This window comes from Coturnix japonica, unplaced genomic scaffold, assembly GCF_054131305.1.
Source record: "Coturnix japonica strain WE unplaced genomic scaffold, WE-NBRP24 Scf097, whole genome shotgun sequence".
In the NCBI taxonomy this organism is placed as follows: Eukaryota; Metazoa; Chordata; class Aves; order Galliformes; family Phasianidae; genus Coturnix; species Coturnix japonica.
In genome coordinates, this window is record NW_028189000.1 from 65,817 (window position 1) to 89,607 (window position 23,791).

Consider the following 23,791-nt stretch of genomic DNA (forward strand, 5'->3'; position numbering starts at 1 on the left):
CTGGCAGTACCACTCCCTTATGGCTCTCTATGGGGTCTCTATGGGGTCTCTATGGGGTCTCTATGGGGTCTCACCCCTGCACTGCTGGCAGTACCACTCCCTTATGGCTCTCTATGGGGTCTCTATGGGGTCTCTATGGGGTGTCTATGGGGTCTCTATGTTACTCTATAGGGTCTCACCCCTGCACTGCTGGCAGTACCACTCCCTTATGGCTCTCTATGGGGTCTCTATGGGGTCTCTATGGGTCGCTATAGGTCTCTATAGGGTCTCACCCCTGCACTGCTGGCAGTACCACTCCCTTATGGCTCTCTATGGGGTCTCTATGTTACTCTATGGGGTCTCTATAGGGTCTCACCCCGGCACTGCTGGCAGTACCACTCCCTTATGGCTCTCTATGGGGTGTCTATGGGGTCTCTATGGGGTCTCTATGTTACTCTATGGGGTCTCACCCCTGCACTGCTGGCAGTACCACTCCCTTATGGCCTTCGCCATCTTCTCGGTGATGTTGATACAGTCTCCATGGAACCACTCGTTGCAGTGATCGCAGCCGCTGGGGGGGCAGCAACGGGGGGAGATTAATGGGGGTATAGACCATTATACCCATAACCCATTATACCCCATTACACCCCCATATAACCCCATATAACCCCATAACACCCCCATTAAACCCCATTATAGCCCATAACACCCCATATACCCCATTATACCCCCATTATACTCCATAACACTCCATATAACCCCATATAACCCCATAACTCCCCCATATAACCCCATAACACCCCCATATAACCCCTATATCCCCCATAACACCCCCATAACACCCCATATACCCCATAACACCCCCATATAACCCCCACTATACCCCATTACACCCCCATTACACCCCATAACACCCCCATTATACCCAATAACACCACCATTATACCCTATAACACCTCATTATACCCCACATAACACCCCCATTACACCCCATAACACCATTATAACCCATAACACCCCCATATAACCCCATATAAGCCCATAACACCCCATATCCCCCCTATATCCCCCCTATATCCCCCATAACACCCCCATAATACCCCCATATAACCCCATATCCCCCCTATATCCCCCATAACACCCCCATAATACCCCCATATAACCCCATAACACCCCATATCCCCCCTATATCCCCCATAACACCCCCATAATACCCCCATATAACCCCATAACACCCCATATCACCCCATACCCCCCTATATCCCCCATAACAACCCCATAACACCCCATATAACCCCATAACACCCCATATCCCCCATAACACCCCCATAACACCCCACTATACCCCATAACACCCCCGTATAACCCCATATAACCCGCATATAACCCCATAACACCCCCACTATACCCCATAACACCTGATTATACCACATAACACCCCCATTATACCCCATATAACCCGCATATCCCCCCTATATCCCCCATTACACCCCATAACACCCCCATATAACCCCCATATAACCCCATAACAACCCCATAACACCCCATATCACCCCATATCCCCCCTATATCCCCCATAACACCCCCATAACACCCCATATAACCCCATAACACCCCATATCCCTCCTATATCTCCCATAACACCCCCATAACGCCCCCATATAACCCCCATATAACCCCATAACACCCCATATCCCCCCTATATCCCCCATAACACCCCCATAACACCCCCATATAACCCCATAACACCCCATATAACCCCATATCCCCCATAACACCCCACTATACCCCATAACACCCCCATATAACCCCATATAACCCCCATATAACCCCCATAACACCCCCATTACACCCCATATCCCCCCTATATCTCCCATAACACCCTCATAACACCCCCATATAACCCCATAACAACCCCATAACACCCCCATTACACCCCATATAACCCCATATCCCCCATATAACCCCATATCCCCCCCTATCCCCCCACATCTCACATCATGAAGCAGTTGATGTCCGGTTTCCTACACACACAATACACCGGCGCGTTCTCCTCCCCCCCCGCCCCAACCTCCGCGTCCGAGAACTCGCTGTCCTGTATTAGAGGGGGGAAAAAATGGAGGTTATGGGGCGGGTTATGGGGTTATAGGGGGGCTAAAGGGGTTATAGGGCCAGTTATGGAGTTATATGGGGGGTTATGTGGTTACGGGTCTACTTATGTGGTTATAGGGCTGGTTATGGGGTTATGGGGCTACTTATGGGGTTATAGGGCCGGTTATGGGGTTATATGGGAGGTTATGGGCTTATAGGACCAGTTATGGGGTTATATATGGGGTTATATGGGGGGTTATGGGGTTATGGGGCTACTTATGGGGTTATAGGGCCGGTTATGGGGTTATATGGGGGGCTATGGGGCTACTTATGGGGTTATAGGGCTGGTTATGGGGTTATATGGGGGGTTATAGGGCCAGTTATGGGGTTATATGGGGGGTTATGGGGCTACTTATGGGGTTATATGGGAGGTTACGGGGTTATAGGGCTGGTTATGGGGTTATATGGGGGGGTTATGGGGCTACTTATGGGGTTATATGGCGGGTTATGGGGTTATAGGGCCGGTTATGGGGTTATATGGGGGGTTATGGGGCCAGTTATGGGGTTATATGGGGGGTTATGGGGTTATAGGGCTACTTATGGGGTTATAGGGCTGGTTATGGGGTTATGGGGCTACTTATGGGGTTATATGGGAGGTTACGGGGTTATAGGGCCGGTTATGGGGTTATATAGGGGGTTATGGGGCTACTTATGGGGTTATATGGGAGGTTATGGGGTTATAGGGCCGGTTATGGTGTTATATGGGGGGTTATTGGGTTATAGGGCCGGTTATGGGGTTATATGGGGGGGTTATGGGGTTATAGGGCTACTTATGGGGTTATAGGGCTGGTTATGGGGTTATGGGGCTACTTATGGGGTTATATGGGAGGTTACGGGGTTATAGGGCCGGTTATGGGGTTATATGGGGGGTTATTGGGTTATAGGGCCGGTTATGGGGTTATATGGGGGGGTTATGGGGTTATGGGGCTACTTATGGGGTTATATGGGAGGTTATGGGGTTATAGGACCAGTTATGGGGTTATATGGGGGGTTATGGGGTTATATAAGGGGTGATGGGGCTGGTTATGGGGCCGGTTGTGGGGTTATAGGGCCGGTTATGTAGGTATATGGGGGGTTATGGGGTGAGTTATAGGGCCAGTTATGGAGTTATATGGGGGGTTATGGGGTTATGGGGTGGGTTATAGGGCCAGTTATGGGGTTATGGGGCCGCTTATGGGGTTATGGGGCCGGTTATGGGGTTATGGGGCCGGTTATGGGGTTATAGGGCCGGTTATGCGGTTATGGGGCCGCTTATGGGGCTATATGGGGGGTTATGGGGTTATATGGGAGGTTATGGGGTTATATAGGGGGTTATGGGGCTACTTATGGGGTTATATGGGAGGTTATGGGGTTATAGGGCCGGTTATGGTGTTATATGGGGGGTTATTGGGTTATAGGGCCGGTTATGGGGTTATATGGGGGGGTTATGGGGTTATGGGGCTACTTATGGGGTTATATGGGAGGTTATGGGGTTATAGGACCGGTTATGGGGTTATATGGGGGGTTATGGGGTTATATAAGGGGTTATGGGGCTGGTTATGGGGCCAGTTATGGGGTTATAGGGCCGGTTATGTAGTTATATGGGGGGTTACGGGGTGAGTTATAGGGCCAGTTATGGAGTTATATGGGGGGTTATGGGGTGGGTTATAGGGCCAGTTATGGGGTTATGGGGCCGCTTATGGGGTTATGGGGCCGCTTATGGGGTTATGGGGCCGGTTATGGGGTTGGTTATGGGGTTACGGGGCCGCTTATGGGGTTACGGGGCCGCTTATGGGGTTACGGGGCCGGTTATGGGGTTACGGGGCCGGTTATGGGGTTATAGGGCTGGTTATGCGGTTATGGGGCCGGTTATGGGGTTATAGGGCTGGTTATGCGGTTATGGGGCCGGTTATGGGGTTATAGGGCTGGTTATGCGGTTATGGGGCCGCTTATGGGGCTATATGGGGGGTTATGGGGTTATATGGGGGGTTATGGGGTTATACGGGGGGTTATGGGGTTATATGGGGGGTTATGGGGCGGGTTATGGGGTTCTATGGAGGGTTATGGGATCGGGGGGGTTCGGGCCGCGGCCTGCACTCACCATCTTCGCCTTCTTCCCACTGCCGGGCTCTTCCGCTCTCGGCCGGAAGTGAGCATGGAGAGGACTTCCGCTTCCGGTGGAAGTTGAGGGTGTGATGAGGGGAAGTGGATGTGCGTGAATGGGAGGGGGGGAAAGATGGCGGCGGCGCATGCGCGGTATGGGGAAGGGAAATGGCGGCGGCCATTGGGGGCGGCCATGTTGGAAAGTAGGCGGCTAGGGAATTATGGGGTCTCCATGGGGTTATGGGGTCTGCTATGGGGTTATGAGGTCTGTTATGGGGTCTCCATGGGGTTATGGGGTCTCATTGGGTTTATGGGGTCTTTTATGGGGTCTCCATGGATTATAGGGTCCCTATGGGGTTATGGGGTCTGTTATGGGGTCTCCATGGGGTTATGGGGTCTTTTATGGGGTTAAGGGGTCACCATGGGTTATGGGGCCTGTTATGGGGTTATGGGGTTAACATGGGTTATGGGGCCTGTTATGGGGTTATGGGGTCTGCTATGGGGTCACCATGGGTTATGGGGTTAACATGGGTTATGGGGTCTTAATGGGGTTATGAGGCCTGTTATGGGGTCTGCTATGGGGTTATGGGATCTCCATGGGTTATGGGGTCTGTTATGGGGCCTGTTATGGAGTTATGGGGCCTGTTATGGGGTCTCCGTGGGGTTATGGGGTCTGTTATGGGGTCTTCTATGGGGTTATGGGGTCTCCATGGGTTATGGGGCCTGTTATGGGGTCTCCGTGGGGTTATGGGGTCTGTTATGGGGTCTCTGTGGGGTTATGGGGTCCCTATGGGGTTATGGGGTCTGCTATGGGGTTATGGGGCCTGTTATGGGGTCTGCTATGGGGTTATGGGGTCTCCATGGGTTATGGGGCCTGTTATGGGGTCTGCTATGGGGTTATGGGGTCTCCATGGGTTATGGGGTCTGTTATGGGGTCTGTTATGGGGTTATGGGGTCTGTTATGGGGTCTCCGTGGGGTTATGGGGTCCCTATGGGGTTATGGGGTCTGCTATGGGGTTATGGGGTCTCCGTGGGGTTATGGGGTCTGTTATGGGGTCTCCGTGGGGTTATGGGGTCTGCTATGGGGTTATGGGGTCTGTTATGGGGTTATGGGGTCTGTTATGGGGTCTCCATGGGGTTATGGGGTCTGTTATGGGGTCTCCGTGGGGTTATGGGGTCCCTCTGGGGGTTTGGGGATGCGACGGCAGCACCGTGACACAGAACTCAATGGGCATCAACATGGTTATAATGGGATGGAACAACAACACAACAATAAATCGATACAACAACACAATGCAACAACACAACAATACAACAGCATAACAACAACAACACAACAACACAACAGCATAATAACACAATACAACAACAACACAACAACAACACAATGACACAACACAACAACACAACAACACAATACCACAGCATAACAACACAACAACAACACAACAACACAACAACACAACAACAACACAACAACAACACAACAGAACATCACAACGCTGCAATGTCAGAACACCACAACACAATCACACAACACAACACAACTGAGCAACAACACAACACAACAACACAACACAACAACACAACACAACAACACAACACTACAACAGCACAACACAACATCACAACAACACAACACAACACTACAACACAATACCACAACAATACAACACAACAACACAACTTAGCAACAACACAACAGCACAACAACACAACAACACAACAACACAACACAATATCACAACACAACAACTTAGCAACAACACAACAACACAACAACACAACGACACAACACAACACAACACAACAACACTACAACACAACACAACAACACAACAGCACAACACAACACTACAACACAACACGACAACACAACACAACAACACAACACAACAACACAACAACACAACACAACACTACAACACAATACCACAACAATACAACACAACAACACAACTTAGCAACAACACAACAGCACAACAACACAACAACACAACAACACAACACAATATCACAACACAACAGCACAATGCAACATCACAACACAACATCACAACACAACAACACAACAAGACAACAACAGAACAGCACAACACAACAACACAACAACATCACAACACAACAACACAACACAACCCCACAACAACACAACTTAGCAACAACACAACAACACAACAACACAACATCACAACACAACACAACAACACAACAGCACAACACAACAACACAACAACACAACAACACAACAACACAACACAACAACACAACACAACACAACAGCACAACACAACACAACACAACAACACAACAGCACAACACAACACAACACAACAACACAACAGCACAACACAACACAACAGCACAACAGCACAACACAACAACACAACAACACAACAACACAACACAACAACACAACACAACAACACAACAGCAGCTCAGATCAGCCAGCAGCGCTTCATGGTGCCACCTCCCCGCGCTGCTGCAGCTGCCCCAACTCTTCAGCCAGCCTGGGGGGGGCACAGGGATGGGGGCAATAAATGGGGGGGGGACAGGGATGGGGGCAATAAATGGGGGGGGGCAAAGGGATGGGGGCAATAAATGGGGGGGGGCAAAGGGATGGGGGCAATAAATGGGGGGGGGCAAAGGGATGGGGGCAATAAATGGGGGGGGGCAAAGGGATGGGGGCAATAAATGGGGGGGGGCAAAGGGATGGGGGCAATAAATGGGGGGGGCACAGGGATGGGGGCAATAAATGGGGGGGGACAGGGATGGGGGCAATAAATGGGGGGGGACAGGGATATGGGCAATAAATGGGGGGGGACAGGGATGGGGGCAATAAATGGGGGGGGACAGGGATGGGGGCAATAAATGGTGGGGCACAGGGATGGGGGCAATAAATGGGGGGGCACATGGATGGGGGCAATAAATGGGGGGGGCACAGGGGTGGGGGCAATAAATGGGGGGGGACAGGGATGGGGGCAATAAATGGGGGGGCACAGGGATGGGGGCAATAAATGGGGGGGGGGACAGGGATGGGGGCAATAAATGGGGGGGGCACATGGATGGGGGCAATAAATGGGGGGGGACAGGGATGGGGGCAATAATTGGGGGGGGACAGGGATGGGGGCAATAAATGGGGGGGGCACAGGGATGGGGGCAATAAATGGGGGGGGTCAAAGGGATGGGGGCAATAAATGGGGGGGTGAATGGGGGGGTCCTGTCTGTGCCCACCTGTCCCTGCGTCCCTGCTGTGTCTGTCTGTGCCCCATTGCTGCCCCCATGTGTCCCCGTGCCCCACAGTGCTCGCGCTGCAGCAGGACGCTGTGGGGCACAGCGGGGTCAGTGCCCCCAATGATGGGGGTCAATGGGGGGATATTGGGGGGGGGGGGGACACTCACGTGGTCACGTGGCCCTCGGGGCCCAACTGAGACTCTGTGGCTTCTGGGGATAGAGAAGGGGAGGGGGGGGGGTCAGCACATGGGGGTAATGGGGGGGATTGGGGGTCAATGGGGGACATGGGGATATGGGGGATATGGGGGTCAATGGGGTCAATGGGGGACATGGGGATATGGGGGGATATGGGGGATATGGGGGTTAATGGGGGACATGGGGATATGGGGGATATGGGGGTCAATGTGGGTCAATGGGGACATTGGGTACATGGGGGTCAATGGGGGACATGGGGATATGGGGGATATGGGGACATGGGGATATGGGGGGATATGGGGAACATGGGGGTCAATGGGGGATATGGGGGATATGGGGGTCAATGGGGGACATGGGGATATGGGGGACATGGGGGATATGGGGTCAATGGGGGACATGGGGACATGGGGGATATGGGGATCAATGGGGGGTCAATGGGGGATATGGGGGTCAATGGGGACATGGGGGACATGGGGATATCGGGGTCAATGGGGTCAATGGGGACACGGGGATATGGGGGATATGGGGGTCAATGGGGGACATGGGGGATATGGGGGTCAATGGGGACATGGGGGTCAATGGGGGACATGGGGGACATGGGGGATATGGGGGTCAATGGGGTCAATGGGGGACATGGGGGATATGGGGGGATATGGGGACATGGGGATATGGGGGATATGGGGGTCAATGGGGGACATGGGGATATGGGGGATATGGGGGACATGGGGTCAATGGGGACATGGGGGTCAATGGGGGTCAATGGGGACATTGGGGACATGGGGACATTGGGGTCAATGGGGGTCAATGGGGGTCAATGGGGGTCAATGGGGGATATGGGGGGATATGGGGACACTGGGGGACATGGGGATATGGGGGTCAATTGGGGATATGGGGATCAATGGGGGATCAATGGGGACATGGGGGTCAATGGGGGACATTGGGGGGACATGGGAACATAGGGGCATATTGTGGGGCTGTTTGGGGACATTTGGGGCCATTGTGGGGCTGTTTGGCGTCATTATGGGGCCGTTTGGGGTCATTGTGGGGCCATTTGGGGCCATTATGGGGCTGTCTGGGGCCCTTTGGGGTCATTATGGGGCCGTTTGGGGTCATTGTGGGGCCATTTGGGGCCATTATGGGGCTGTTTGGGGCCGTTATGGGGCCATTTGGGGCCGTTGTGGGGTCGTTATGGGGCTGTTTGGGGTCGTTATGGGGCCATTTGGGGCCGTTGTGGGGTCGTTATGGGGCCCTTTGGAGTCGTTATGGGGCCATTTGGGGTCGTTGTGGGGCCTTTTGAGGTCGTTATGGGGTCATTATGGGGCCATTTGGGGTCGTTATGGGGCTGTTTGGGGTCATTGTGGGGCCACTTGGGGCCTTTTGGGGTCGTTGTGGGGCGGTTTGGGGTCATTATGGGGCTGTTTGGGGTCATTATGGGGCTGTTTGGGGTCATTATGGGGTCATTTGGGGCCGTTGTGGGGCTGTTTGGGGCTGTTTGGGGTCATTATGGGGCTGTTTGGGGTCATTATGGGGCCATTTGGGGTCGTTATGGGGCTGTTTGGGGTCATTGTGGGGCCATTTGGGGCCATTTGGGGTGATTATGGGGTCATTTGGGGCCGTTGTGGGGCTGTTTGGGGTCATTATGGGGCCATTTGGGGCCGTTGTGGGGCCGTTATGGGGCCATTTGGGGTCATTCTGGGGCCCTTTGGGGTCGTTATGGGGCTGTTTGGGGCCGTTGTGGGGTCATTATGGGGCTGTTTGGGGTCATTGTGGGGCCATTTGGGGCCATTTGGGGCCGTTGTGGGGCCGTTATGGGGCCTTTTGGGGCCATTTGGGGCTGTTTGGGGCCATTTGGGGTAATTATGGGGCCTTTTGGGGCCGTTGTGGGGCTGTTTGGGGTCATTATGGGGCCATTTGGGGTCATTTTGGGGTCATTTGGGGTCGTTGTGGGGCTGTTTGGGGCTGTTTGGGGTCATTATGGGGCCGTTTGGGGTCGTTGTGGGGCTGTTTGGGGCTGTTTGGGGTCATTATGGAGCCGTTTGGGGTCGTTATGGGGCTGTTTGGGGCCGTTTGGGGCCATTATGGGGCTGTTTGGGATCATTATGGGGCCATTTGGGGTCGTTGTGGGGCTGTTTGGGGCTGTTTGGGGTCATTATGGGGCCGTTTGGGGTCATTATGGGGCCATTTGGGGCTGTTATGGGGCCATTTGGGGTCGTTATGGGGTCATTTGGGGCCTTTGTGGGGCCGTTTGGGGCCATTTGATGCCATTGTGGGGCCATTGTGGGGCCATTTGGGGCCATTTGGGGTGATTATGGGGTCATTTGGGGCCGTTGTGGGGCTGTTTGGGGTCGTTATGGGGCCGTTATGGGGCCGTTTGGGGTGGTGCTGTTCTCAGCTCACCGTGCAGCAGCAGCTCCTGCTCCGTCACCTGCAGGTGGGACAGCGCAGCCGCCAGCGCCCATGGGGACTGTGGGGATAGGGGGGATATGGGGGGATATGGGGGGATATGGGGGGATATGGGGGGATATGGGGTGATATGGGGGGATATGGGGTTAAATGGGGTGATATAGGGTGATATGGGGTGACATAGGGTGATATGGGGGGATATGGGGTTAAATGGGGTGACATGGGGGGATATGGGGTGATATGGGGTTAAATATGGGGTGATATGGGGTGATATGGGGGGATATGGGGGGATATGGGGTGCTATGGGGTTAAATATGGGGTGACATGGGGTGATATGGGGTTAAATGGGGTGCTATGGGTTCTATGGGGCACTATGGGGTGCTATGGGTTCTATGGGGTGCTATGGGGTGTTATGGGGTGCTATGGGTTCTATGGGGTGCTATGGGTGCTATGGGGTGCTATGGGGTGCTATGGGGTGCCATGGGGTGTTACGGGGTGCTATGGGGCGCTATGGGGTGCTATGGGGTGCTATGGGGTGCTATGGGTGCTATGGGGTGCCATGGGGTGCCATGGGGTGCTATGGGGTGCCATGGGGTGCTATGGGGTGCTATGGGGTGCTATGGGTTCTATGGGGTGCTATGGGGTGCTATGGGGTGCTATGGGGTGCTATGGGTTCTATGGGGTGCTATGGGGTGCCATGGGGTGCTATGGGGTGCTATGGGTTCTATGGGGCGCTATGGGGTGCTATGGGGTGCTATGGGTTCTATGGGGTGCTATGGGGTGCTATGGGTTCTATGGGGTGCTATGGGGCGCTATGGGGTGCTATGGGGTGCTATGGGTTCTATGGGGTGCTATGGGGTTCTATGGGGTGCTATAGAGTGCTATGGGGCGCTATGGGGTGCTATGGGTGCTATGGGGTGCTATGGGGCGCTATGGGGTGCTATGGGGCGCTATGGGGTGCTATGGGCGCTATGGGGTGCTATGGGCGCTATGGGGTGCTATGGGTGCTATGGGGTGCTATGGGGTGCTATGGGGCGCTATGGGTGCCATGGGGTGCTATGGGGTTCTATGGGGTGCTATGGGTTCTATGTGGCGCTATGGGGCGCTATGGGGCCCATCCCCTCACGTTGTGTTGCTGCAGCTCTTTGTGCTCCTCCATCAGCGCCTCCAACTGCTGCCAGAAATCCAGCCTGGGGCAGGTACAACAATGGCCCCATTGTCCCCTATTGTCCCATTGTCCCCATTGTCCCATTGACCCCCACCCATAGGAGACCCCCCATAGGAGACACCCACCCCATAGGGGACCCCCCCCATAAGAGACCCCCACCCATAGGAGGCCCTCACCCATAGGGGACCCCCACCCCATAGGAGACCCCCACCCATAGTAGACTCCCAATAGGAGATCCCGCCCATAGGAGGCCCCCAATAGGAGACCCCCACCCCATAGGGGACCTCCCCCATAAGAGACCCCAATAGGAGGCCCTCACCCATAGGAGAACCCCCCATAGGAGACCCCCACCCCATAGGAGACCCCCACCCATAGGGGACCCCCCTCATAAGAGACCCCAATAGGAGACCCCCACCCATAGAATACCCCCAATAGGAGACCCCCCATAAGAGACCCCCACCCATAGTAGACTCCCAATAGGAGACCCCACCCCATAGGAGACCCCCCATAGGAGACCCCCACCCATAGGAGACCCCCCCCATAAGAGACCCCCACCCATAGTAGACCCCACCTATAGGAGACCCCAATAGGAGACCCCCACCTATAGGAGACCCCCAATAGGAGACCCCAATAGGAGACCCCCACCCATAGGAGACCCCCCATAGGAGACCCCCACCTATAGGAGACCCCCAATAGGAGACCCCCACCCATAGGGGACCCCCCCCATAAGAGACCCCAATAGGAGACCCCCACCCATAGGAGACCCCCCACCTATAGGAGACCCTCCCCCCCATAGGAGACCCCAATAAGAGACCCCAATAGGAGACCCCCCCCATAAGAGACCCCCACACATAGCAGACTCCCAATAGGAGACCCCACCCCATAGGAGACCCCCCATAGGAGACCCCCACCCCATAGGAGACCCCCACCCATTGGAGACCCCCAATAGGAGACCCCCACCCATAGGGGACCCCCCCCATAAGAGACCCCAATAGGAGACCCCCACCCATAGAAGACCCCCCATAGGAGACCCCCACCTATAGGGGACCCCCCCATAAGAGACCCCAATAGGAGACCCCAATAGGAGACCCCCCCCCATAGGAGACCCCTAATAGGAGACCCCCCATAGGAGACCCCCACCCCATAGGGAATCCCCACCTATAGGAGACCCCCACCTATAGGAGATCCCCACCCCATAGGAGACCCCCACCCATAGTAGACCCCCAATAGGAGACCCCCCCATGGGAGACCCCCCATAGGAGACCCCCACCCATAGGAGAACCCCCCATAGGAGAACCCCAATAGGAGACCCCCCCCCCATAGGTGACCCCCCCCATCCCCCCATTCCCCCCCGCTACCTGTGTCTCCTCCTTTTATCCCTCATTTGCTCCCTCAGTTTTTTGGCCCCCTCCAGCTCCCGTTGTCTCCCCACACAAAGCTGCCGCTGCCTGACGGGTCAAAGGTCAACAGGGTCAGAGGTCAGGGGTCAGAGGTTGGGGTCAGGGGTCAGCTGGGAGGGGTCAGAGGTCAGAGGATGGGGTCAGAGGGCAGCTCTTGAGGTCAGGGCTTTGGGTCAGAGGTCAGCATAAGGGGTCAGGGGTCAGAGAATGGGGTCAGGGGTCAGAGGATGGGGTCAGGGGTCAGCGCTTTGGGTCAGAGGTCAACAGTTGGGGTCAGGGGTCAGAGGTCGGGGTCAGAGGTCGGGGTCATTGTTCCTAACCCCGCAACTGACCTTTGACCCTCGGCCTCCACTTCCTGCCAGCGCGACCTCGCCACTCGCAGCGCTTCTATAGGGGGGGATATGGGGGGGATATGGGGGGACATGGGGGGGACATGGGGGGATATGGGGGGGACATGGGGGGGGCATGGGGGGGTGAGATGGGGGAACGTGGGGGGGACATGGGGGGTGACAAGGGGGGGGCATGGGGGGTGAGATGGGGGGGATATGGGGGGTGAGATGGGGTGAGATGGGGGGGTGAGATGGGGGGGACATGGGGGGGATATGGGGGGTGACATGGAAGGACATGGGGGGTGACATGGGGGGGATATGGGGGGTGACAAGGGGTGACATGGGGGGGTGAGATGGGGGGACATGGGGGGTGAGATGGGGGGGGACATGGGGGTGATATGGGGGGTGATATGGGGGGTGATATGGGGGTGATATGGGGGGTGATATGGGGGTGATATGTGGGGTGATATGGGGGGGTGATATTGGGGGTGATATGGGGGGTGATATGGGGGTGATATGGGGGGTGATATGGGGGGTGATATGGGGGGGGATATGGGGGTGATATGGGGGGTGATATGGGGGGTGATATGGGGGGTGATATGGGGGTGATATGGGGGGTGATATGGGGGGTGATATGGGGGTGATATGTGGGGTGATATGGGGGGTGATATGGGGGTGATATGGGGGTGATATGTGGGGTGATATGGGGGGTGATATGGGGGGTGATATGGGGGTGATATGTGGGGTGATATGGGGGGGTGATATTGGGGGTGATATGGGGGGTGATATGGGGGTGATATGTGGGGTGATATGGGGGTGATATGGGGGTGATATGGGGGGGTGATATGGGGGGTGATATGGGGGGTGATATGGGGGTGATATGGGGGTGATATGTGGGGTGATATGTGGGGTGATATGGGGGTGATATGGGGGGTGATATGGGGGGTGATATGGGGGTGATATGGGGGTGATATGGGGGTGATATGTGGGGTGATATGTGGGGTGATATGGGGGTGATATGGGGGGTGATATGGGGGGTGATATGGGGGGGTGATATGGGGGGTGATATGGGGGGTGATATGGGGGGTGATATGGGGGTGATATGTGGGGTGATATGTGGGGTGATATGGGGGTGATATGGGGGTGATATGGGGGGGTGATATGGGGGGTGATATGGGGGGTGATATGGGGGTGATATGTGGGGTGATATGGGGGTGATATGGGGGGGTGATATGGGGGGTGATATGGGGGGTGATATGGGGGTGATATGGGGGTGATATGTGGGGTGATATGTGGGGTGATATGGGGGTGATATGGGGGGTGATATGGGGGTGATATGTGGGGTGATATGGGGGGGTGATATTGGGGGTGATATGGGGGGTGATATGGGGGTGATATGGGGGGTGATATGGGGGGTGATATGGGGGGGGATATGGGGGGTGATATGGGGGGTGATATGGGGGGTGATATGGGGGTGATATGTGGGGTGATATGGGGGGGTGATATTGGGGGTGATATGGGGGGTGATATGGGGGTGATATGTGGGGTGATATGGGGGTGATATGGGGGTGATATGGGGGGGTGATATGGGGGGTGATATGGGGGGTGATATGGGGGTGATATGGGGGTGATATGTGGGGTGATATGTGGGGTGATATGGGGGTGATATGGGGGGTGATATGGGGGGTGATATGGGGGTGATATGGGGGTGATATGGGGGTGATATGTGGGGTGATATGTGGGGTGATATGGGGGTGATATGGGGGGTGATATGGGGGGTGATATGGGGGGGTGATATGGGGGGTGATATGGGGGTGATATGGGGGGTGATATGGGGGGTGATATGGGGGTGATATGTGGGGTGATATGTGGGGTGATATGGGGGTGATATGGGGGTGATATGGGGGGGTGATATGGGGGGTGATATGGGGGGTGATATGGGGGTGATATGTGGGGTGATATGGGGGTGATATGGGGGTGATATGGGGGGGTGATATGGGGGGTGATATGGGGGGTGATATGGGGGTGATATGGGGGTGATATGTGGGGTGATATGTGGGGTGATATGGGGGTGATATGGGGGGTGATATGGGGGGTGATATGGGGGTGATATGGGGGTGATATGGGGGTGATATGTGGGGTGATATGTGGGGTGATATGGGGGTGATATGGGGGGTGATATGGGGGGTGATATGGGGGGTGATATGGGGGTGATATGGGGGGTGATATGGGGGGTGATATGGGGGGTGATATGTGGGGTGATATGGGGGTGATATGGGGGGTGATATGGGGGGTGATATGGGGGGTGATATGGGGGTGATATGGGGGGTGATATGGGGGGTGATATGGGGGTGATATGTGGGGTGATATGGGGGGTGATATGGGGGTTGATATGGGGGGTGATATGTGGGGTGATATGTGGGGTGATATGGGGGGTGATATGGGGGTTGATATGGGGGGTGATATGTGGGGTGATATGTGGGGTGATATGGGGTTTGATATGGGGTAACACCTTGCTGCTGCTGCCACAGCACCTCCAGCTCCTCTTGATGCTCCTCCACTGTGGGGACATTAAGGGGACGTTATTGGGGTGTCCCCATGTATTATAGGGTGTCCCCATGTATTATAGGGTGTCCCCATGTATTATAGGGTGTCCCCTATACCATTAATGGGGTCCCCCCCCCCACTCACGCTGCTCCAGGTGCTGCTGAAGCTCATCACGTCGTGCCTGGGACTGAGCCAGCTCCTGAGCACCCACATGGCAGGCTGGGGGGGGACATGGGGGATATGGGGGGTATGGGGGATATGGGGGATATGGGGATATGGGGACATGGGGGGATATGGGGGATATGGGGGATATGGGGACATGGGGGGATATGGGGATGTGGGAGGATATGGGGGATATGGGGACAATGGGGGGATATGGGGGGATATGGGGGATATGGGGACATTGGGGGGATATGGGGACACTGGGGGGATGGGGGGATATGGGGGATATGGGGACATTGTGGGGATATGGGGGGATATGGGGATGTGGGAGGATATGGGGGATATGGGGACATGGGGGGATATGGGGGGATATGGGGGATATGGGGGATATGGGGGGATATGGGGGATATGGGGGATATGGGGGGATATAAGGATGTGGGGGGATATGGGGGATATGGGGGATATGGGGGATATGGGGATGTGGGGGTATATGGGGGGATATGGGGGATATGGGGGGATATGGGGGGATATGGGGGGATATGGGGGGATATGGGGACATGGGGGATATGGGGATATGGGGGGATATGGGGGGATATGGGGGGATATGGGGGGATATGGGGACATGGGGGATATGGGGGATATGGGGACATGGGGGGATATGGGGATGTGGGGAGATATGGGGACATTGGGGGGATATGGGGGATATGAGGACATGGGGGGATATGGGGGATATGGGGACATGGGGGGATATGGGGACATGGGGGGATATGGGGACACTGGGGGGATATGGGGGGATATTGGGGATATGGGGACATTGTGGGGATATGGGGGGATATGGGGATGTGGGAGGATATGGGGGATATGGGGACATGGGGGGATATGGGGGATATGGGGACATGAGGGGATATGGGGACATGGGGGGATATGGGGACATTGGGGGGATATGGGGGATATGGGGATGTGGGGGGATATGGGGGATATGGGGGGATATGGGAGATATGGGGGGATATGGGGACATGGGGGGATATGGGGGATATGGGGGGATATGGGAGATATGGGGGGATATGGGGGATATGGGGGGATATGGGGGGATATGGGGACATTGGGGGATATGGGGACATTGGGCGATATGGGGACATGGGGGGATATGGGGATGTGGGAGGATATGGGGAATATGAGGACAATGGGGGAATATGGGGGGATATGGGGACATTGGGGGGATATGGGGATGTGGGGGGATATGGGGGATATGGGGACATGGGGGGATATGGGGACATGGGGGGATATGGGGATGTGGGAGGATATGGGGGATATGGGGACATGGGGGGATATGGGGGATATGGGGGGATATAGGGACATGGGGGGATATGGGGATGTGGGAGGATATGGGGGATATGGGGACATGGGGGGATATGGGGATGTGGGAGGATATGGGGACATGGGGGGATATGGGGGATATGGGGGGATATGGGGGATATGGGGGATATGGGGGATATGGGGGGATATGGGGGATATGGGGGATATGGGGGATATGGGGGATATGGGGGGATATGGGGGATATGGGGGATATGGGGGATATGGGGGGATATGGGGGATATGGGGACATTGGGGGGATATGGGGGATATGGGGATGTGGGAGGATATGGGGACATGGGGGGATATGGGGGATATGGGGGATATGAGGGATATGGGGGGATATGGGGGATATGGGGGGATATGGGGGGACATTGAGGATAAGGGGGGCCATTATGGGGTCACAACGGGGGGGGGACATTTTGGGATCATAGGGACAAGGGGGGACATTTTGGGGTCACAAGGGGGGGGATATTTGGGGTACATGGGGATAAGGGGGGCCATGGGGCCATGCTGGGGCCATTTTGGGGTCACAAGGGGGGGATATTTGGGATCATAGGGACAAGGGGGGCCATTTTGGGGTCACAATGGGGGGATATTTGGGATCATGGGGATAAGGGGGGCCATTTTGGGGTCAAAAAGGGGGGATATTTGGGATCATAGGGATAAGGGGGGCCATTTTGGGGTCAGAAGGGGGGGCATTGCATTATGGGGTGACAATGGGGCCCATTTTGGGGTCGGTTTTGGGGTGGGGGGGCTGCGATGCTCACCCTGGTGCAGGGCTCGGATCTGCCCCAGCAGCGTCTCCAGCCTCGGTGTCACTGTGGGGGGGGGTTGGGGGGGAACTTGTGGGGTCGTGGAGGGACCCGTGGGGCACTGAGGGGGCACTGAGGGGGCACAGAGGGGATGGGGATGTACCTGGTGTCAGTGGGGTGGGGGGCTCCGTGTCAAGGCCATGGGAGGGTCCTGGAGGGAGATGGGGGTGAGGGGTGGGGCGGGATGTAGGGGTGGGTGTGGGGTGGGGGGATGTGGGGGGCTGGGTATATAGGGATAAAGGGGATAAAGGGGTGGGGGGTTTGAGGATGTGGGGGGATGTGGGGGTGTGGGGTGAGGATGGGGGGGGATGAAGGGGTGGGTGTGGGGATAGGGGGGGTGGGAGGATGGGGACATGGGGGTGTGGGGTGGGGGATGTGGGGGGCTGGGTATACAGGGATAAAGGGGATAAAGGGGTGGGGGGGTTGAGGACGTGGGGGGATGTGGGGGTGTGGGGTGGGGGGATGTAGGGGTGGGTGTGGGGATAGGGGGGGTGGGAGGATGGGGACATGGGGGTGTGGGGTGGGGGATGTGGGGGGGATGTAGGGGTGGGTGTGGGGATAGGGGGGTGTAAGGGGACATGGGGTTGGGGGGTGTGGGGATGGGGATACAGGGGTGTGGAGTGGGGGATGTGGGGGGCTGGGTATACAGGGATAAAGGGGATAAAGGGGTGGGGGGTTTGAGGACGTGGGGGGATGTGGGGGTGTGGGGTGAGGATGGGGGGGGATGTAGGGGTGTGGGGATGGGGGGATGTGGGGTGGGGGATGTGGGGGGGATGGGTATATAGGGATAAAGGGGTGGGGGGTTTGAGGATGTGGGGGGATATGGGGGTGTGGGGGGTGTATGGGGACATGGGGTTGGGGGGTGTGGGGATGGGGGGGGCTGGGTATATAGGGATAAAGGGGATAAAGGGGGGGTGGTTTGAGGACATGGGGGGATGTGGGGTGAGGATGTGGGGGGATGTAGGGGTGGGTGTGGGGATGGGGGGATGTGGGGTGGGGGATGTGGGGGGCTGGGTATACAGAGATAAAGGGGTGGGGGGTTTGAGGATGTGGGGGGATATGGGGGTGTGGGGGGGGTATGGGGACATGGGGTTGGGGGCTGTGGGGATGTGGGGTGGGGGATGTGGGGGGCTGGGTATATAGGGATAAGGGGGTGGGGGGTTTGAGGACATGGGGGGATGTGGGGGTGTGGGGCGGGGGGGTGAGGATGTGGGGGGATGTAGGGGTGGGTGTGGGGATAAAGGGGGTGGGGGGGTGTGGGGGGATGGGGACATGGGGGTGTGGGGTGGGGGATGTGGGGTGGGGGATGTGGGGGGCTGGGTATACAGGGATAAAGGGGTGTGGGGTGGGGGGTTTGAGGACGTGGGGGGATGAGGGGGTGTGGGGTGGGGGGCTGAGGATGTGGGGGGATGAAGGGGTGGGTGTGGGGATAGGGGGGTCGGGGGATGGGGACATGGGGGTGTGGGGTGGGGGATGTGGGGGGGATGGGTATATAGGGATAAAGGGGTGGGGGGTTTGAGGACGTGGGGGGATGTGGGGGTGTGGGGTGAGGATGGGGGGGGATGAAGGGGTGTGGGGATAGAGGGGGTAGGGGGGTGTGGGGGGATGGGGACATGGGGGTGTGGGGTGGGGGATGTGGGGGGCTGGGTATATAGGGATAAAGGGGATAAAGGGGTGGGGGGGTTGAGGACATGGGGGGATGTGGGGTGAGAATGGGGGGAGATGTGGGGGGATGGGGACATGGGGTTGGGGGGTGTGGGGATGAGGATACAGGGGTGTGGGGTGTGGGATGTGGGGGGCTGGGTATACAGGGATAAAGGGGTGGGGGGTTTGAGGATGTGGGGGGATGTGGGGGTGTGGGGATAGAGGGGGTAGGGGGATGTGGGGGGATGGGGACATGGGGGTGTGGGGTGGGGGATGTGGGGGGCTGGGTATATAGGGATAAAGGGGTGGGGGGTTTGAGGACATGGGGGGATGTGGGGGTGTGGGGTGGGGGGATGTAGGGGTGGGTGTGGGGATGGGGGGGGTGTATGGGGACATGGGGTTGGGGGGTGTGGGGATGGGGGGGATGGGGTCTGTGGGGATATGGGGACATGGGGTTGTGGGGTGGGGGAGGTGGGGGGATGTAGGGGGATACAGGGGTGTGGGGCCATGGGGGGTTGTGGGGGGATGTAGGGACGTGCAGTGGAGGGATATGGGGCTGTGGGGGTGGGGGGCTGTGGGACATGGGGTGCCATGAGGTGCCATGGGGTGCCATGGGGTGCTATGGGGTGTTATGGGGTGCTATGGGGTGCTATGGGGTGCTATGGGTTGCCATGAGGTGCTATGGGGTGCCATGGGTGCTATAGGGTGCCATGGGGTGCTATAGGGTGCCATGGGTGCTATGGGGTGCCATGGGGTGCCATGGGGTGTTATGGGGTGCTATGGGGTGCTATGGGGTGCCATGGGTGCTATAGGGTGCCATGGGGTGCTATAGGGTGCCATGGGTGCTATGGGGTGCCATGGGGTGCTATGGGGTGCCATGGGGTGTTATGGGGTGCTATGGGGTGCTATGGGGTGCCATGGGTGCTATAGGGTGCCATGGGGTGCTATAGAGTGCCATGGGTGCTATGGGGTGCCATGGGGTGATATGGGGTGCCATAAGTTGCCATGGGGTACTATGGGGTGCTATGGGGTGCCATGGGGTGCTATGGGTGCTATGGGGTGCCATGGGGTACTATGGGGTGCTATGGGGTGCCATGGGGTGCTATGGGGTGCCATGAGGTGCCATGAGGTGCCATGGGGTGCTATGGGGTTCTATGGGGTGCTATGGGAAGCTATGGGGTGCTATGGGTGATATGGGGTGCCATGGGTGCTATGGGGTGCTATGGGGTGCTATGGGTGCCATGGGGTGCTATGGGGTGCTATGGGGTGCCATGGGTGCTATGGGGTGCCATGGGGTGCCATGGGGTGATATGGGGTGCCATGGGTGCTATGGGGTGCCATGGGGTGATATGGGCTGCTATGGGGTGCCATGGGTGCTATGGGGTGCCATGGGGTGCCATGGGGTGATATGGGGTGCTATGGGTGCTATGGGGTGCCATGGGGTGCTATGGGGTGCCATGGGTGCTATAGGTGCTATGGGGTGCCATGGGTGCTATGGGGTGCCATGAGGTGCTATGGGGTGCTATGGGGTGCTATGGGGTGCCATGGGTGCTATGGGGTGCCATGGGTGCTATGGGGTGCTATGGGGCGCTATGGGGTGCTATGGGTGCTATGGGGTGCCATGGGGTGCTATGGGATGCTATGGGTGCTATGGTTGCTATGGGGCGCTATGGGGTGCTATGGGTTCTATGGGGTGCTATGGGTTGCCATGAGGTGCTATGGGATGCTATGGGTGCTATGGGGTGCCATGGGTGCCATGGGGTGCTATGGAATGCCATGGGGTGCTATGGGGTGCCATGGGGTGCTATGGGGTGCTATGGGGTGCTATGGGTGCTATGGGGTGCCATGGGGTGCTATGGGGTGCTATGGGGTGCCATGAGGTGCTATGGGGTGCCATGGGGTGCTATGGGTGCCATGGGGTGCTATGGAATGCCATGGGGTGCTATGGGGTGCCATGGGGTGTTATGGGGTGCTATAGGGTGCCATGGGGTGCTATGGGGTGCCATGGGGTGCTATGGGGTGATATGGGGTGCTATGGGTTCTATGGGGTGCTATGGGGTGCTATGGGTTCTATGGGGTGCCATGGGGTGTTATGGGGTGCTATGGGTTGCCATGAGGTGCTATGGGGTGCCATGGGTGCCATGGGGTGCTATGGAATGCCATGGGGTGCTATGGGGTGCTATGGGTGCTATGGGGTGCTATGGGGTGATATGGGGTGCTATGGGGTGCCATGAGGTGCTATGGGGTGCCATGGGGTGCTATGGGGTGCTATGGAATGCCATGGGGTGCTATGGGGTGCTATGGGGTGCTATGGGGTGCCATGGGGGCCCTCACTCTGCTCCCTGTTCTCCATGCTGCTCTGAGGTGACAGTGGGTCCTGATGGTCAGCAAGGCCCGACTTCCGGTCAGATCCCCACACTTCCGGTCAGAAAACCCCACTTCCGGGAAAAACACCCCAACTTCCGGTCAGAGCACCCCAACTTCCGGTCAGAACGCCCCACTTCCGGGAAGAGCTCACCCCACTTCCGGGAAGAACTCCCACCACTTCCGGTCAGAACATCCCACTACCGACCCAAACCTCAAAGTTTCCGGTCAGATTCCTCCACTTCCGGTCTAACCCCCCCCCCACACTTCCGGTCTGAGACCCAACTTCCGGTCCAAACCACCCACTTTCGGTCTGAATCTCCCTCACTTCCGGTGCGAATCTCCCCACTTCCTGTCACCCCCCCCAAACTTCCGGCTTGCAGCCACAACATCCACCACTTCCTGTTTCACTTCCTGTTTCCTCTCACTTCCGGTCCCTCACTTCCGCCCATTTCCCGCCACTTCTTCCCGCCATTTCCCACTTTTTTCCCACCATATTGTTCCATTTTCCGCCATTTTCTCTTCTCCTCCCGCTCCTTTTCCTCTCATTTCTTCCCATTTTCAGCCCCATTTCCCATCATTTCCCCATATTTCCTATTATTTCCTCCCCCATTTCACCTCAATTTCCCCCATTTTCCACCAATTTCCCCTCAATTCCCCCCATTTCCAATCAATTTTCCCCCAACTCCCACTTAATTTCCCCATTTCCCCTTAATTTACCCCATTTTCTCCCTATTTCTCCTCAATTTTCCTATTTCCCCCCCATTTCCCTTCAATTTTCCCCGTTTCTCCTCAATTTCCTCCCAATTCCCCTCAGTTTCCCCTCATTTCCCCCATTTCCCCTCAATTTCCCCCCTATTTCCTTTATATTTCCACATTTCCCCCTATTTTCCTTCAAATTCCCCCCATTTCTCCTCAATTTCACCCCACTTCCCCTCAGTTTTTCCCAATTTCCCTCAATCTTCCCCCGTTTCCCCTCAATTTCCCCCCATTTTTCCCCTTTCCCCCATTTCTTCTCAATTTCATCCCATTTCCCCTCATTTTCATCCCACTTCCCCTCATTTTCCCTCCATTTCCCCCAATTTTCCCATATTTCCTCCCAATTTTCCCCATTTCTCCTCAATTTCCCCACACTTCCCCTCAGTTTTCCCCTCAATTTCCACATTCCCCCTGGTTTCCCCCATTTCCCACCTATTTCACCCCATTTCCCCTCAGTTTTCCCAACATTTCCCCTCAATTTCCCCATTTCCCCTCAGTTTTCCCCCAATTTCCCCTCATTTTCCCCCATTTTCCATCAATTTTCCCTCAGTTTCCCACCATTTCCCTTCAATTTGTCCCCATTTCCCCATCACTTCCCCCTCATTTCCCCCCACATCTCCCCCCATTTCCCATCCACTTTCGCCCCATTTCCCCCTTTATTTTTACCACAACATCTCCCAGTTCCCCCCCTTTTCCTCAATATTTCCTCCCATATTTATTTCCCAACCATTTCTCCTTCACTTCCCCACCATTTTTTGCTCTTTTTTTCCATCGCTTTCCCACTATTTCCCCCATATTTCCCCCCCTTTTTCCCCCTTTCTCTGCCCTTTCCCTCACCAGACACAACCGAGGCCCTTCAAAATGGCGGCGCTTCCTGCCTCAAAATGGCGGCGACTCAAAATGGCGGCACCGCGAAGTGACGGCAAAGATGGCGGCGCCTCAAAATGGCGGCGGCGCCTCAAAATGGCGGCCTAACAAAAAGGCGCCAAAACGGCGCTGCCTCAAAATGGCGGCGCCTCAAAATGGCGGCCTAACAAAATGGCGGCGCTTCAAAATGGCGGCCTAACAAAATGGCGGCGCTTCAAAATGGCGGCGCCTCAAAAAGTGACGGCAAAGAGAGCGGAGCCTCGAAATGGCGGCGCTTCAAAACGGAGGAGCCTTAAAATGGCGGGGCCACGAAGTGTCCGCACCGGAAAATGGCGGCAC

General features: G+C 56.5%; 2 protein-coding genes across 15 annotated transcripts in view; both read right to left on the minus strand.

The window, feature by feature from the left end:
- CXXC1 (CXXC finger protein 1) overlaps positions 1 to 4,375 on the minus strand; it is a 40,043-nt gene extending 35,668 nt beyond the window's left edge. For all 10 annotated transcript variants that reach the window (XR_014941660.1, XR_014941659.1, XR_014941658.1 and 7 more), the window contains exons 1-3: positions 4,211 to 4,375; positions 1,977 to 2,074; positions 450 to 550 (exon numbers count right to left, since the gene is read on the minus strand). Coding sequence is in view for 2 of the 10 variants with exons in the window: in XM_085534701.1 (XP_085390827.1) it covers positions 450 to 550; positions 1,977 to 2,074; positions 4,211 to 4,360 (349 nt within the window). In the remaining 8 variants the exon portion in view is untranslated. The remainder of the gene's footprint in view (positions 1 to 449; positions 551 to 1,976; positions 2,075 to 4,210) is intronic.
- On the minus strand, positions 4,375 to 23,511 carry LOC146751338 (synaptonemal complex central element protein 1-like). 5 transcript variants are annotated; one of them, XM_085534705.1, is made up of 13 exons: positions 23,423 to 23,511; positions 21,797 to 21,900; positions 17,922 to 17,969; positions 17,774 to 17,824; positions 15,633 to 15,707; positions 15,454 to 15,501; positions 12,945 to 12,999; positions 12,571 to 12,660; positions 11,171 to 11,234; positions 10,039 to 10,105; positions 7,614 to 7,656; positions 7,447 to 7,536; positions 4,500 to 6,722 (listed from the first exon to the last, which is right to left on the minus strand). In XM_085534705.1, exons 2-13 carry the CDS (start codon positions 21,813 to 21,815, stop codon positions 6,671 to 6,673), a joined length of 702 nt encoding a protein of 233 aa, XP_085390831.1. In that variant the 5' UTR covers positions 21,816 to 21,900; positions 23,423 to 23,511; the 3' UTR covers positions 4,500 to 6,670. The 5 variants fall into 5 exon arrangements, with proteins under 5 accessions (XP_085390832.1, XP_085390831.1, XP_085390828.1 ...); XM_085534706.1 differs by lacking the exons at positions 17,774 to 17,824; positions 17,922 to 17,969 and having other exon boundaries at positions 4,375 to 6,722; XM_085534702.1 differs by lacking the exons at positions 7,447 to 7,536; positions 7,614 to 7,656.
- Between the last annotated feature and the right edge of the window lie 280 nt (positions 23,512 to 23,791).